This window comes from Mustela erminea, chromosome 17, assembly GCF_009829155.1.
Source record: "Mustela erminea isolate mMusErm1 chromosome 17, mMusErm1.Pri, whole genome shotgun sequence".
Taxonomy (NCBI): Eukaryota; Metazoa; Chordata; class Mammalia; order Carnivora; family Mustelidae; genus Mustela; species Mustela erminea.
The window spans coordinates 30,359,600-30,375,607 of NC_045630.1; the positions used below are offsets into that span (position 1 = coordinate 30,359,600).

Genomic DNA, 16,008 nt, shown 5'->3' on the forward strand with positions numbered 1-16,008 from the left:
TGTCTCTTATTACATCTATTACAGCCGCAGCTTCTGGTTCCCATTTGTACGGAATCTTTTCCATCCTTTCACTTTAGTCTGTGTGTGTCTGTACAACTTAAGTGAGACTCTCGTAAGCAGCATAGACAGAGGCCTGGTTTTGTTATTTTTAAGATTTTATTTATTTATTTGACAGAGAGAAACACAGCAAGAGAGGGAACACAAGCAGGGAGTGGGAGAGGGAGAAGCAGGCTTCCTGCCGAGCAGAGAGCCCAATGCGGAGCTCAATCCCAGTACCCTGGGATCATGACCTGAGCCAAAGGCAGATGCCCAACAACTGAGCCACCCAGGCGCCCCAGGCCTGGTTTTTTAAAATCCATTGGGCCATTCTTTATCTTCTGTTTGGAGAATTAGTACATTCACACTTAAAATAATTAATGATAATTGATTTCTGGCTGTTTTATAATTCCCTTGTTCCTCTCTTCTTCTCTTTCCCTCTTCCTTTGTGATCTGATGGTTTTCCATACATCTCTCTCTCTTTTGTGTATCTACTATAGGTTTTCGCATTGTCCTAACAAGAGGCTCATGTAAAACAACTTACAACAATCTATTTAAGTTGATAGCGGTGTAAGTTTGAATGCATTCTAAAACTCTACATTTTTACTCCTCCATCCCACATTTTATGTCCTTGATGTTCACAGTTCACATCTTTTTATCCTGTGCATCTATTTAACGAAATTTTGTTTTTACAGTTCTTTTTACTACTTTTATCTTTTAACTTTCAAACTAGCATGTAAGTGATTAACCTCCCCCACCCCTTACATTATTCTCCCAGACTGTGGGTGCACCTCAGTACGCTAGCTCTGCTCTGTACCCCGGGGGGAGAAGCAGCCTGTTAGAATGGTTTCTCCACTTGTAACAGTTCAGCAGGACTCACATGTGCAAACTCCCAAGGTCACCAGAGCCAGGAGGTCAAAAGGCATCTTCCTAGGTGGCAGATGCAAAAATCAGGGTGCCAGACCAGTTCACAAGCTCCCACCCCAGAAGATTCCAGTGACCCAGAATGAGGCAGAAGGAGAGCACCAAGATGGTGCCCACTGGGTTCTGTCCCCCGACAGCACCTTGGTAGGCTCGAGATGTCTTGGGGGACAGCATCTCGGTAGTGCCAAATAAGAAGCCTGTACTACAGGTTGAAGCTCCAGGACAAGCCAAAAGACCCCTTTCCCAGAAAGACAGGGGGTATGTTTCAGGCTGCTGTGTCTAGGCTGGGCCCTGGGTGGAGCCAGTTAAGAACTCTTCCTCCACTTATTACAGGACTATGGGACCTGTGAGTGTAAGCCCTCTGGCCACCAGTCAAGCCACCTAGTGTTAACCCCAGGGTGGCAGCCACAAAATTCAGGGTGCCAAAGAAGTGTACATGCTCCTTTTGGGGAGATACCTGGAGAGAGGGAGAGGGTGAGGACAGCATCTGCCAGCCTCTGTTTTTAGACAGCATTTCAGTAGGCCCTTGAATGTGTGTTACATCAGATGCCTGACGCTCAGAGTAAAGCTTTAAGATAAGCAAATAGGCCTCGTTCACTGAAGGACTTAGTCGCCCACCCACCTCTGTGCTAGGCCCAGGGTGGCGAGACTGCACCAGCCCTTTAAGAACTGTTTCTCAGTTCAGTGTAGCCTTGTAGGTCTTGTGGATCAAAGCCCTTGGTTTCAAAGCTAACTGTTTTGGGAGTTCATTGCTAAGGCACAGGTCTTAAAAGTTGAGGTGCCCAATGTGGGGGTTCCAACTCTTTGCTCCTCAGGGAGCACCTCAGGATTGTGAGTTCCCTCCTGATTGTGGGTTGCTACACCACAGGTAGGGTTTATGGTGAGGTTGTGTCTTACCCTCTCCTACCCATTTTGATGTGGCTTTTTTCTTCATTCACCCCAAGTGTAGGGCTCAATCAGCTAGTTTTGGGGTGTCTTCTCAAGGGAATTGTCACATATGTGGCTATAGATTTGGTGTGTCTGTGTGAAGAGGTGAATTCAGGATCCTTCTACATCACCATTTTGAACCAGGACTTACTCCTTCATTTTTGATACCATTTTTTACTCCAGCATCTGTGACACCCCATAGCCATCTCTTGCTTGCCATCCTCTCTAGCCTGACTCTGACCATCCCCATGTGTGCACTGCAGCCACCCTCCTCTCTCCGGGTCAGAGCTGCTGTAGTTCTGTGGCCATGATTCTGTGTCACTTCATACACTTTCCTTAGGCAGTCTCACTCGTGGCCATGCCTTAAGTTTCCACCCACATAATAACTCCAAATGCATCATCTCAGCCCTGGCTTCTCTGAGCCCCAAATACACACAGTCAACTGCTCCCTTGACATCTCCACTGGAATGGATGGAAGGTAGCTCAAATGCAACATGTCTCAAACTGAACCATGATCTGTCCCCAGACCCCACAAACTCTGACCCTTCTTCAGGGCTTCCTATCTCAGAGAATGGAACCATCATTCATTAACCAAACAACCCAGAAACCTAACTATCATCTTTGACACCATCTCTCTCTCTCTCCAACCCATCACCATAATTGATAATCCCACCTTCAGAATATCCAAAACCTCTTAACTGAGCTCCCTAAATCAATTCTTGTTTACTTCCAATCTATTATTTTTTTTTAAGATTTATTTATTTATTTGACAGACAGAGATCACAAGTAGGCAGAGAGGCAGGCAGAGAGGGGTGGGGGGGAGTAGGCTCCCCACTGAGCAGAAAACGCGATGTGGGGCTCTATCCCAGGACCCTGGGATCATGACCTGAGCTGAAGGCAGAGGTTTTAACCCACTGAGCCACCCAGGTGCCCCATCTTCCAATCTATTCTTAATCTATAGCCAGAGTGATCTCTGCAAAGCAGAAATCTGATCATGTTAACTCTTTGTGTAAGCCTTCCTGTGGCTTTTATCTTCACGGTATAACGCCCCGATCCTTAACAAAGCCAACGAGCCATTGCTCGGCCTGGCCCTTGTATTCCCATGCAGCCTTATATTCCTATCCAGCCTTTTATTTCTGGCCCTCTTTACTGAGGAAACAGAAGGGTCAGAGGACTTCTCCTTTCTACTTTGCTGGAAAGGAAGCTACGTCAGGCCTGCAAACACTTAACTAGAAGGCCCAGGCACTCCCTCTGTTTTAATCCGTCAGAGAAAAGAGTATCGCCCAACACATGCCAAAGTTCTTAGGCTCCTTCAGAAAATCAAACATACCCATATTCAGACACAGACTAAAGACAATTACAGAAAGCACCTACATGCTCTGGGTATATACTTAATAAGAAATATAAGAAGAAATGTATTGTTATTTAAAATCATCAGGCTGTAGTCTAGCCCACAGAGGGAACACTAATTTTGGCAGAACCCAAAACACCTGAAAAGCAACAATATTTAAAGGTCAGAGGAATAAAGATCCATGAAAGAGACCAAAAGAGAGGAGACAGAAAAGTACAAAGAAAGCCAAGAGAGTAGTATCCTCAAGGTCAAGGGAAAAGAAAGGAAGGAAGGGGCTCCTGAGTTGGTTTATTCGAGACAGGTAAGCCTGCAGTAGGTTTGTGCACTGACAAAGAGCTGTTAGAATGGAAGACAACCCCACATTCCTGAGCACGTGGCAGAAAAGGAGCTCCAGAAGTGAGACAAGTACAGAAACGGGACTGGGGAGCTGCAGGTTACAGGTTTCCCTTTGAGTCCTTCTATTTTTATTATTTTTATTATTATTTTTTTTAAAGTAGGAAGCATAATCGAAGAGGAGAGGCTTATGGTTAAACCGTGACGGTGTAAAGAGACGCGGTGAGTAATGAGAGGCAAAGCTGAACGGAGGCATAAAAGGGCCCCAGGCAGTGTTGAGCACCCCCGCCCCCCAGCCGCTGCTGGAGACCACGATTTGTGAAGAATAAACCCACAGAAGTGTGACAGTTTTCTGCAAAAAGGCTTACTAGTACGGGGTGGAGGCAGGCAAAATTGCCAATTCTGCCAACCCAGGAGCAGAGGAGAGAAGTGGGAGGGTCAAGGACGCTGCTAATAGGCTGCTGGAGGGAGAAGGGGGCCGTGGAAGGAGACCGAAGCCCAACCTTCAGAAAAGCGAGGAAAGGAAAGAGCTGGCTAAAAAAGGAAGTGTGGTGAAAAACGGCTTTACATACTGCTGATGGTGCAGTTGGGACAGGTGGAGGGAAGGATGACAAACAGCAGGAGCCTGGGGAGGAGTAGCAGGATCCTGACAGATGAGCGCACAGAGGTCACAGACCAGCCAGAAGGCATCGGGGCCTTCAGGGAACGGGACCCACCTTTAGGGTCCTCACCTCACACAAACCCTGAGAAAGATGACACGCGAAGAAGAGTGATGTGAACTCTAAGATGCCCCAGAAATGTCAGATACTCCTGGCGGTGGGAACAATACCACTATTGTTATTTTATAGTGATGACCAGTATTTAGATTACGGTCCCTTTAAGAGACAAGCTCTGTATCGGAAGATCTCACCGACGGTCCTGGTTAACAAAATTGGTAAAGCACCAAACCTTGTACTTTGAAAGTAGACTAGTATTGCAATGCAGCTCACTGATTTTTTAAGTTAATGCCATGACAACTTCCTTCCATGTTCATAAAAGAAAACATAGATTGGCTTGCCTGGATAGTAGTAATCTTGATAGAGTTCAGTTTCCTCTGACTTCAGGGCAGAAAGCGTTCTGAGTGTTTGGTATTTCGAGGTTTCTTTTTCTGCTGCTTTAGCTGGTTGATATTCTGACGGTGTGACATCTTTATATTCTTGCCTTTCTTGTTTCTGAAGTCTAGTATGACAAAGAAAGTAAGACGCTATGGTCAACAGCCTCTAGGACTTAAGTTTAAATCTTTATACTGTACTTTACAATACAATATCTATCCTTCCAAACAATGTTTTTAAAGATTTTATTTATTTATTTGAGAGAGAGAAAGAACACAAGCAGGGGAGCCCTAGAGGGAGAGAAAGAAGCAGGGTCCCTGCCGAGCAGGGAGCACGATGTGGGCCTCAATCCCAGGACTCCAGGATCATGACCTGAGCTGAAGGCAGACACTTCCACTGAGCCACCCAGGCACCCCTTTCAAACAATTTTTGATACACATTTTAAAAAATAGCTCTGAGGGCACCTGGGGGGACTCATTCAGTTAAGCGAATGACTCTTGATCTGAGGTCAGGTCTTTATCAGGGTTGTGAGTTCAAGCACCACCCTGGGCTCCATGCTAGGTGTGGAGCCTACTTAAAAGTTAAGAAATTTTTGGGACGCCTGGGTGGCTCAGTTGGTTAAGCAGCTGCCTTCGGCTCAGGTCATGATCCCAGCGTCCTGGGATCGAGTCCCGCATCGGCTCCTTGCCCGGCAGGGAGCCTGCTTCTCCCTCTGCCTCTGTCTGCCTGTGCTTGCTCTCTCTCTCTGATAAATAAATAAAATCTTAAAAAAAAAAAAAGTTAAGAAATTTTTAAAAGTAAATAAATAAATAATAAAAAAATATAGAAAGCATATCTGAAACAAGGAGAGTCTAGAGAAATGTAAAAGAGGTCTGATATTGTCATGGCTGGAAAGGACTTAAGAATCGTCATCTAACTTAAAAGAAGGAAGAAATATAAACCGATTCACAGCAGTGTGAGGTCAAAATAGTTTTTGAAGTTCTGTACTCACATATTACCTTTCCTTATAAAACCAACACCAACAACAACCCTTACCAAGACTAAAACCAAAACCTTTTCACGATACATTAGCCAACTGCCTATTTGTAAATGTTTAAAAAAACCCTTTCCATAAGAACAGAATCCACAATCAGTGCCTACAGCTGACTTACGCGGCAGAGCACATTTTTGCAAGGTGGAGGAAATGCAGGGCTCCGAAGAGCCTCATGTGCCGCTCAGTGGGCAAAACTCCCCACTGGTGTATTAAACGAAAATATGTAATCACATGAATAAGGAGGCAAACTTTCTCTTCAAAGGCAGAGCACAACTTCTTCACACTTGCTCGTGGATACCGGTATCAGGTATTTCTTACATCTTTCTCCCTGGAGCGCTCTGAGTCCCTTTTGGTTTATAAACACCTTGAACAGTTTCCTCTTCACTGAAATGTCTAATCCACATCCTTTCTTTTTTTTAATAATGAATTATATATTATTTTCTTAACAATGTTTAGGAGTTCTTTTCACATTTTTTATAGTAATCTTTTGTCATTTTACATGTACTAAAAATCTCTTCTGGTTTGGGCTCAACTTTTCATATTCTTGATGAAGTCTTCATAAATCTAAGTTCTTATTTTAATATAACCTAATTTATCTATCTTTGCATCTCCAATTTGTGTTTACTTTTAAGAAATCTGTCCTTACTCCAATATTAACAAAATTATTTTCACTTTTATCAAATAGTTTAAAAGTTTTGTCTTTTGCAAGTCTTACACTTCATTCTTGAGTCTGGGCTATGATGTGAGGAGCAGATCCAATTCTCCCTGCCCCCACCCCATAAGGATATGCAATTGTCACCACACATTACTAACACCCCTACCTTTTCTTCCCTGACCTGTAACTCCAGATATACAATTATATACAAGTCTGCATCACTCCAAACGTATACAATTATCTACCCTGGTTCTTTATTTTTGTCTATCCTTGTTTTTCTGTCCCATTGCTTTAATTGCTAGAGTTGTCATAGCTATAAGTTCATGCCTTCAAATTTCTTTTTCTTAAAGAGTGCTTACATATCTTTGGCCTTTTGCTTTTCCATATAAATTTTGTTGCATTCTCAATTAAATTTTGTAATCTTCTTTACAAAGATCATACTGATGCCTTTTCCTAGGTACTGGATTTTTTATTATTATACTATACACTACCATTATTACAAATGGTAGTGATGGTTAAAATTAAATTTTCAATCTACTGCTGGACTATAGGAATGAAATTCACTTATGCTGATTTTAATCTAGAAGTCTTGCTAAATTAAATTCAATTATTAATTATAAAACAATTATTTTGTACTTTTATTACTAGACATCATATAAATGATTATGGTTTCTCTTTTTCAAAACTTCCAGCTTTCATTTCTTTTTATCTTTTTTTTTCTTGCTTACTGCTTTAGGACCTTTAATAGGATGTCACACAGAAGTGGCAATAGCAAGTATCCTGGCCACTTTTCTCAACATAAGAGGAACACTTTTAACACTTGCCCATTAAAAATATTTGCTTCAAAATCTAATTTGTCTGATATGAGAATCGCTACCCTGGCCTTCTTTTGAGGCCCATTGGCATGAAAGATGCTTCTCCATCCCTTCACTTTCAATCTGGGTGTATCTTTAGGTTCGAAATGGGTCTCTTGTAGACAACATATGGATGGGTCCTGTCGTTTTATCCAGTCTGCAACCCTGTGCCGTTTTATGGGCGCATTTAGGCCATTCACATTGAGGGTGATTATTGATAGATACATTTTTACTGACATCGTGTTACCTTTGAAGTCTTTCTTTCTGTAGATTGTCTCTATATTTCTGTTCAATGATATTCTTAAGATTTTTCCTCTTTTATAGAACCCCCCTTAGTATTTCCTGCAGTATCAGCTTGGTTGCATAGTCTTTGAAGCCTTGCCGGTCTTGGAAACTCTTTACCTCTCCATCCATTTTGAATGTCAGTCTTGCTGGATAAAGTATTCTTGGCCTCATGTTCTTCTCATTCAGCGCCCTGACTATACCTTGCCAGCCCTTTCTGGCTTGCCAGGTCTCTGTGGAGAGGTCTGACGTTATTCTGATGGGCTTTCCTCTGTACGTAAGAATCTTCTTTGTCCTAGCTGCTTTCAAGAGGTTCTGTCTACAATTATAATTCTTCATTCTTACTATTAGGTGTCTTGAGGACTTTTGAGAATCTGTAATCTTGGGGGGAAACCGTTCGGCCTCTAGTACATGAACGCTGGTTCCATTCACGAGATTCAGAAAATTTTCATGAAAAACTTGTTCCACTATATCTTCTAGACTTCTTTCTTTCTCCTCCCCTTCAGGGATTCCAATAATTCTGATGTTGGAACGTTTCATGGCATCATTTATTTCCCTGATTCTGTTTTCGTGGCTTCTAAGCTGTTTGTTCCAGGCTTCCTCCTGATCCTTTCTCTCTATCTGTTTGTCCTCCAGATCACTAATTCTATCTTCTGTCTCAGTTACTCTAGCTTTGAGAGAATTTGATTAGATTGGAACTCATTGAGAGCATTGTGAAGCTCATCCCTGGTAGCTTTCAGCTCTTCCCTAATATTGAAAACATGATCTCTGGTCATTTTCAGTTCAGCCCTAATTAATTCCATTTGGTCACCCATGGCTTTCTCCAACCTAGCTATTGCTTGGATAATTGTTAGCCTGAATTCCCTTTCCGACATATTGTCTATGTTGACAGCCGTTAGCTCTGTTGCAGAAGGTCCATCCTCTGTATTTTTCTTCTGTTGGGCATTCCTCCTCCTAGTCATTTTGGTGAGAGATGGCTAAACGGGTGTAGCTGGATGTATCGACCATGGTGCAGTCAAGGTGCACCCTGGAATGCTTCTGAGCAATCAGGGTTCCCCACCCAAATGAGAGGAAAAAGAAAAGAAAAAGAAAAAAAGAGAGAGGGAGAGAGACAGGAACGAAAGGTGAGATAAAAGAGAAGTTTCAGCCCAAATGGGCCCCAAGGTAAGATTTATGAAGTATACAAACAAAAACAGACAAACAAAAAGACTGATAAAAGTATATGATGAGAAAAAAATATATATATATGCAAATAAAGGAAAAACCTTGTCAAAAAGAACCCCAAGTGTAAGATTTATATACTATCAGGACAAACACAAAAACACAGAAATACTGGTGGAAGAAAAAGATGGGAGAGTGGTTGTAAATTCTCAGTGTGGGTGAGGAAGGTTGTTTTGATTCTTCCTGGATGTACCTTGATATCTTTGTTAAAGGACTCAACTTTCCTAAGATAAAGGGTGATTAGGAATTGGTGGCCATGGTCGCCAAACTGTGGAAAGAACCAAGATGCCTTTCAATGGACGAATGGATAAGGAAGACGTGGTCCATATACACTATGGAGTACTATGCCTCCATCAGAAAGGATGAATACCCAACTTTTGTAGCAACATGGACGGGACTGGAAAAGATTATGCTGAGTGAAATAAGTCAAGCAGAGAGAGTCAATTATCATATGGTTTCACTTATTTGTGGAGCATAACAAATAGCATGGAGGACATGGGGAGTTAGAGAGGAGAAGGGAGTTGGGGGAAATTGGAAGGGGAGGTGAACCATGAGAGACTATGGACTCTGAAAAACAATCTGAGGGTTCTGAAGGGGCGGGCGGTGGGAGGTCGGGGTACCAGGTGGTGGGTATTATAGAGAGCACGGATTGCATGGAGCACTGGGTGTGGTACAAAAACAATGAATACTGTTATGCTGAAAGTAAATTTTAAAAAATAAATAAATTTTAAAAAATATTTGCTTCAGGGGCGCCTGGGTGGCTCAGTGGGTTAAAACTCTGCCTTTGGCTCAGGTCATGATCTCAGGGTCCTGGGATGGAGCCCCGCATCTCGGCTCAGCAGGGAGTCTGCTTCCCTGTCTCTCTCTCTCTGCCTGCCTCTCTGACCACTTATGATTTCTCTCTGTCAAATAAATAAATAAAATCTTTAAAAAAAATTGCTTCAGAATGTAAAAATAAATAAATAAATAAATACATTTGCTTCAGGTTTTTGGCAAATGCCTTTCATCATGTAGTTTGCTAAAGGTTTTTAATCATAAAGAGATAATTTTATCAAATACTTTCTTCCTTTAATCTATTAATGGTAATTGATATTGATGCATTTTCCAATGTTGAACTAACCTCACAGTTTTTAGACAAGCTGCTCAATCTGATCTTGGTGTATCATCCAATTTGATATGCTACTATAACCTGCAGGTTAGCATTTTATTTCGGGTTTTCTGTTTCTAAGAATGTGAATGAAACTGACTTAAAAGATTGTATAAACGGGGGTGCTGGGTGGCACAGTGGGTTGGGTGTCCTGACTCTTGGTTTCCACTCAGGCTGAGTCCTCAAGGCCATGAGATCAAGCCCACCTCAGCTCCGAGCTCAGCACAGGGTCTGCTTAAGTCTTAAGTTTTCCTCTCTGCCTCTTCCCTTTCTGCCTCCTTTTGTCCCTCCCCTCCATGTGCATGCATAATTTAGGCACTATTTTCTCTTTTTCTGTTCTGTGGAAGAAGTTGTATAAGATTGGAATTCTCCATTTCTTGCGTTTCTTTTAAAACTCATAACCTGGTAGAAACTCAGAAACTCTGGAAACCTGCCTGAGCCTAGTATGTGTGGTGGTGGTGGTGGTGGTGGTGGGGAGTTGGGAAGGTGGTCATGATTCATAATTACAAATTCGACAATTTTAGTGGATGAAAAGGAATGAAATCTTGCCCTTTGCAATGATGTGGCTGGAACCAGAGAGTACTGTACTAAGCAAAATAAGTCAGAGAAAAACAAATACCATATGATTTCACTCATATGTGGAATTAAGAAATAATTAAGAAATAAATCAAATAAGCAAAGGGGATCAAAAATGAGAGAGAGCCAAATCAAGAAACAGACTCTTAACACTGATGGTACCAGAGGGGTGGGGGGGGGGGCTGGGCAGAACAGGTGATGGGGATAAAGCACCTGTCTTGATGAGCACTGTGTCCCATGGAGGTGCCGAACCTGAAACAACTGTAACACTGTATGCCAACTAACTAGAATTTAAATAAAAACAGCAAAGTTCCCCTTGCCTATTACTTATTGAGCCTATTTTATTCATATTTTTCTTAAAACTTCTATATTTTGTTTCAGACTAATTGCCATGAAAGAGTTAATTTTCTCATCTCTTTAACTGCAGATGGCTCTGCTCTGAGGGACTCCCATTCTGGCCTCCTGAGTAGTGCTCACAGACCCACTGCCCCCCCCTCCTGCGCATACAAAGAGAGCACATGCTAAGCGGTGTTGAGCGGTGCCATGTCACAGCCTAACCGTCCCTGGGTGACTCTCTTTTTCCTGCTCTGGTCTGTCAAAGATTTGCCAATGTGATTGACAGCTGTTGCTTTTCCTGATTTTCTCTCTCTTTGATTTCTATTTTCTTAGTTTTTGATACTCTTTATCTTCTTCCCTCGATTTTCTTTTGGCTTATTCTGTTCAATTTTTCCCCTTAACTTCTTAGAATGGATCATTACCTCATTAATTTTTCAGCCTATCTTACTAATGTAAGGTGTAGGACTATAAACTCTCCACACAACAGAACAGGCACCACCACACCACCTCAGGATTAGTGGGCCAGGTTCAGCAACTACCTCTCTACTTTGTTTCTTGCTTTTCTAGACTTAGTTCTACTTTGTTTCCTCCTGGATGGGGGTGGGGGAGCCTTTCAGAAATGTTTGTTTGTCAGTCATCATGTTTCATTTCCAAACCAAAGAGTGGTTTTCCTAGTTAATCTCTTGTAATTGATGTCTACAGTGATCAAGGAGTATGTGATCTATTGAGATGTCTTGAAATTTGTTTAAACAAGTTTTATGGTCTCGAATGGTGAAGTCTTATAATTGTTCCCTGTGACCCAGAAGATAATATGGAAGCATCTTTCTTCTTTCATCTGTTGGTAACTTTTTGCTTCCCAAGATGTTTCCACACATGCATTTAATCCAGTCTGACACTTTTTAAAAAACCAAAAGTCGAAGTCTAGCCCATTTGCATTTACTGTGATTACAGGCATTTTTGGAATTTATTTCTATCTTTTTTTTTAATTTTTTATTTTTTATAAACATATATTTTTATCCCCAGGGGTACAGGTCTGTGAATCACCAGGTTTACACACTTCACAGCACTCACCAAAGCACATACCCTCCCCAGTGTCCATAATCCCACCCCCTTCTCCCAAACCCCCTCCCCCCAGCAACCCTCAGTTTGTTTTGTGAGATTAAGAGTCACTTAGGGTTTGTCTCCCTCCCAATCCCATCTTGTTTCATTTATTCTTCTCCTACCCACTTAAGCCCCCATGTTGCATCACCACTTCCTCATATCAGGGAGATCATATGATAGTTGTCTTTCTCTGCTTGATTTATTTCACTAAGCATGATACGATCTAGTTCCATCCATGTTGTCGCAAATGGCAAGATTTCATTTCTTTTGATGGCTGCATAGTATTCCATTCTGTATATATACCACATCTTCTTGATCCATTCATCTGTTGATGGACATCTAGGTTCTTTCCATAGTTTGGCTATTGTGGACACTGCTGCTATAAACATTCGGGTGCATGTGCCCCTTTGGATCACTACGTTTGTATCTTTAGGGTAAATACCCAATAGTGCAATTGCTGGGTCATAGGGCAGTTCTATTTTCAACATTTTGAGGAACCTCCATGCTGTTTAACAGAGTGGCTGCACCAGCTTGCATTCCCACCAACAGTGTAGGAGGGTTCCCCTTTCTCCGCATCCTCGCCAGCATCTGTCATTTCCTGACTTGTTGATTTTAGCCATTCTGACTGGTGTGAGGTGATATCTCATTGTGGTTTTGATTTGTATTTCCCTGATGCCGAGTGATATGGAGCACTTTTTCATGTGTCTGTTGGCCATCTGGATGTCTTCTTTGCAGAAATGTCTGTTCATGTCCTCTGCCCATTTCTTGATTGGATTATTTGTTCTTTGGGTGTTGAGTTTGCTAAGTTCTTTATAGATTCTGGACACTAGTCCTTTATCTGATATGTCGTTTGCAAATATCTTCTCCCATTCTGTCAGTTGTCTTTTGATTTTGTTAACTGTTTCCTTTGCTGTGCTAAAGCTTTTGATCTTGATGAAATCCCAATAGTTCATTTTTGCCCTTGCTTCCCTTGCCTTTGGCGTTGTTCCTAGGAAGATGTTGCTGCGGCTGACGTTGAAGAGGTTGCTGCCTGTGTTCTCCTCAAGGATTTTGATGGATTCCTTTCTCACATTGAGGTCCTTCCTCCATTTTGAGTCTATTTTTTTGTGTGGTGTAAGGAAATGGTCCAGTTTCATTTTTCTGCATGTGGCTGTCCAATTTTCCCAGCACCATTTATTGAAGAGGCTGTCTTTTTTCCATTGGACATTCTTTCCTGCTTTGTCGAAGATTAGTTGACTGTAGAGTTGAGGGTCTATTTCTGGGCTCTCTATTCTGTTCCATTGATCTATGTGTCTGTTTTTGTGCCAGTACCATGCTGTCTTGATGATGACAGCTTTGTAATAGAGCTTGAAGTCAGGAATTGTGATGCCACCAACTTTGGCTTTCTTTTTCAATATCCCTTTGGCTATTAGAGGTCTTTTCTGGTTCCATATAAATTTTAGAATTATTTGTTCCATTTCTTTGAAAAAGATGGATGGTACTTTGATAGGAATTGCATTAAATGTGTAGATTGCTTTAGGTAGCAGAGACATTTTCACAATATTTATTCTTCCAATCCAGGAGCATGGAACATGTTTCCATTTCTTTGTGTCTTCCTCAATTTCTTTCATGAGTACTTTATAGTTTTCTGAGTATAGATTCTGTGCCTCTTTGGTTAGGTTTATTCCTAGGTATCTTATGGTTTGGGGTGCAATTGTAAATGGGATTGACTCCTTAATTTCTCTTTCTTCTGTCTTGTTGTTGGTGTAGAGAAATGCAACTGATTTCTGTGCATTGATTTTATATCCTGACACTTTACTGAATTCCTGTATAAGTTCTAGCAGTTTTGGAGTGGAGTCTTTTGGGTTTTCCACATATAGTATCATATCATCTGCGAAGTGTGATAATTTGACTTCTTCTTTGCCGATTTGGATGCCTTTAATTTCCTTTTGTTGTTGATTGCTGAGGCTAGGACCTCTAGTACTATGTTGAATAGCAGTGGTGATAATGGACATCCCTGCCGTGTTCCTGACCTTAGCGGAAAAGCTTTCAGTTTTTCTCCATTGAGAATGATATTTGCGGTGGGTTTTTCATAGATGGCTTTGATGATATTGAGGTATGTGGCCTCTATCCCTACACTCTGAAGAGTTTTGATCAGGAAGGGATGCTGTACTTTGTCAAATGCTTTTTCAGCATCTATTGAGAGTATCATATGGTTCTTGTTCTTTCTTTTATTGATGTGTTGTATCACATTGACTGATTTGCGGATGTTGAACCAACCTTGCAGCCCTGGAATAAATCCCACTTGGTCGTGATGAATAATCCTTTTAATGTACTGTTGAATCCTATTGGCTAGTATTTTGTTGAGTATTTTCGCATCTGTGTTCATCAAGGATATTGGTCTATAGCTCTCTTTTTTGATGGGATCCTTGTCTGGTTTTGGGATCAAGGTGATGCTGGCCTCATAAAATGAGTTTGGAAGTTTTCCTTCCATTTCTATTTTTTGGAACAGTTTCAGGAGAATAGGAATTAGTTCTTCTTTAAATGTTTGGTAGAATTCCCCCGGGAAGCTGTCTGGCCCTGGGCTTTTGTTTGTTTGGAGATTTTTAATGACTGTTTCAATCTCGTTACTGGTTATGGGTCTGTTCAGGCTTTCTATTTCTTCCTGGTTCAGTTGTGGTAGTTTATATGTTTCTAGGAATGCATCCATTTCTTCCAGATTGTCAAATTTATTGGCGTAGAGTTGCTCATAGTATGTTCTTATAATAGTTTGTATTTATTTGGTGTTAGTTGTGACCTCTCCTTTTTCATTCATGATTTTATTTATTTTGGTCCTTTCTCTTTTCTTTTTGATAAGTCGGGCCAGGGGTTTATCAATTTTATTAATTCTTTCAAAGAACCAGCTCCTAGTTTCGTTGATTTGTTCTATTGTTTTTTTGGTTTCTATTTCATTGATTTCTGCTCTGATCTTTATGATTTCTCTTCTCCTGCTGGGCTTAGGGTTTCTTTCTTGTTCTTTCTCCAGCTCCTTTAGGTGTAGGGTTAGGTTGTGTACCTGAGACCTTTCTTGTTTCTTGAGAAAGGCTTGTACCACTATATATTTTCCTCTCAGGACTGCCTTTGTTGTGTCCCACAGATTTTGAACCGTTGTATTTTCATTATCATTTGTTTCCATGATTTTTTTCAATTCTTCTTTAATTTCCCGGTTGACCCATTCATTCTTTAGAAGGATGCTGTTTAGTCTCCATGTATTTGGGTTCTTTTCAAACTTCCTTTTGTGGTTGAGTTCTAGCTTTAGAGCACTGTGGTCTGAAAATATGCAGGGAATGATCCCAATCTTTTGATACCGGTTGAGTCCTGATTTAGGACCGAGGATGTGATCTATTCTGGAGAATGTTCCATGTGCACTAGAGAAGAATGTGTATTCTGTTGCTTTGGGATGAAATGTTCTGAATATATCTGTGATGTCCATCTGGTCCAGTGTATCGTTTAAGGCCTTTACTTCCTTGCTGATCTTTTGCTTGGATGATCTGTCCATTTCCGTGAGGGGAGTGTTAAAGTCCCCTACTATTATTGTATTATTGTTGATGTGTTTCTTTGATTTTGCTATTAATTGGTTTATATAGTTGGCTGCTCCCACGTTGGGGGCATAGATATTTAAAATTGTTAAATCTTCTTGTTGGACAGACCCTTTGAGTATGATATAGTGTCCTTCCTCATCTCTTATTATAGTCTTTGGCTTAAAATCTAATTGATCTGATATAAGGATTGCCACTCCTGCTTTCTTCTGATGTCCATTAGCATGGTAAATTCTTTTCCACCCCCTCACTTTAAATCTGGAGGTGTCTTCGGGCTTAAAATGAGTTTCTTGGAGGCAACATATAGATGGGTTTTGTTTTTTTATCCATTCTGATACCCTGTGTCTTTTGACAGGGGCATTTATCCCATTAACATTCAGGGTAACTATTGAGAGATATGAATTTAGTGCCATTGTATTGCCTGTAAGGTGACTGTTACTGTATATGGTCTCTGTTCCTTTCTGATCTACCACTTGTAGGCTCTCTCTTTGCTTAGAGGACCCTTTCAATATTTCCTGTAGAGCTGGTTTGGTATTTGCAAATTCTTTCAGTTTTTGTTTGTCCTGGAAGCTTTTAATCTCTCC

At 41.2% G+C, this 16,008-nt stretch overlaps 1 protein-coding gene across 9 annotated transcripts in view; it reads right to left on the bottom strand.

Annotated features, from left to right (window-relative positions):
- Nucleotides 1-16,008, bottom strand: part of DNAH14 (dynein axonemal heavy chain 14) — a 361,489-nt gene that overhangs the window by 318,656 nt on the left and 26,825 nt on the right. For all 9 annotated transcript variants that reach the window (XM_032319061.1, XM_032319058.1, XM_032319057.1 and 6 more), the window contains exon 3: nucleotides 4,629-4,789. In XM_032319061.1, coding sequence (XP_032174952.1) covers nucleotides 4,629-4,789 — 161 coding nt within the window. The remainder of the gene's footprint in view (nucleotides 1-4,628; nucleotides 4,790-16,008) is intronic.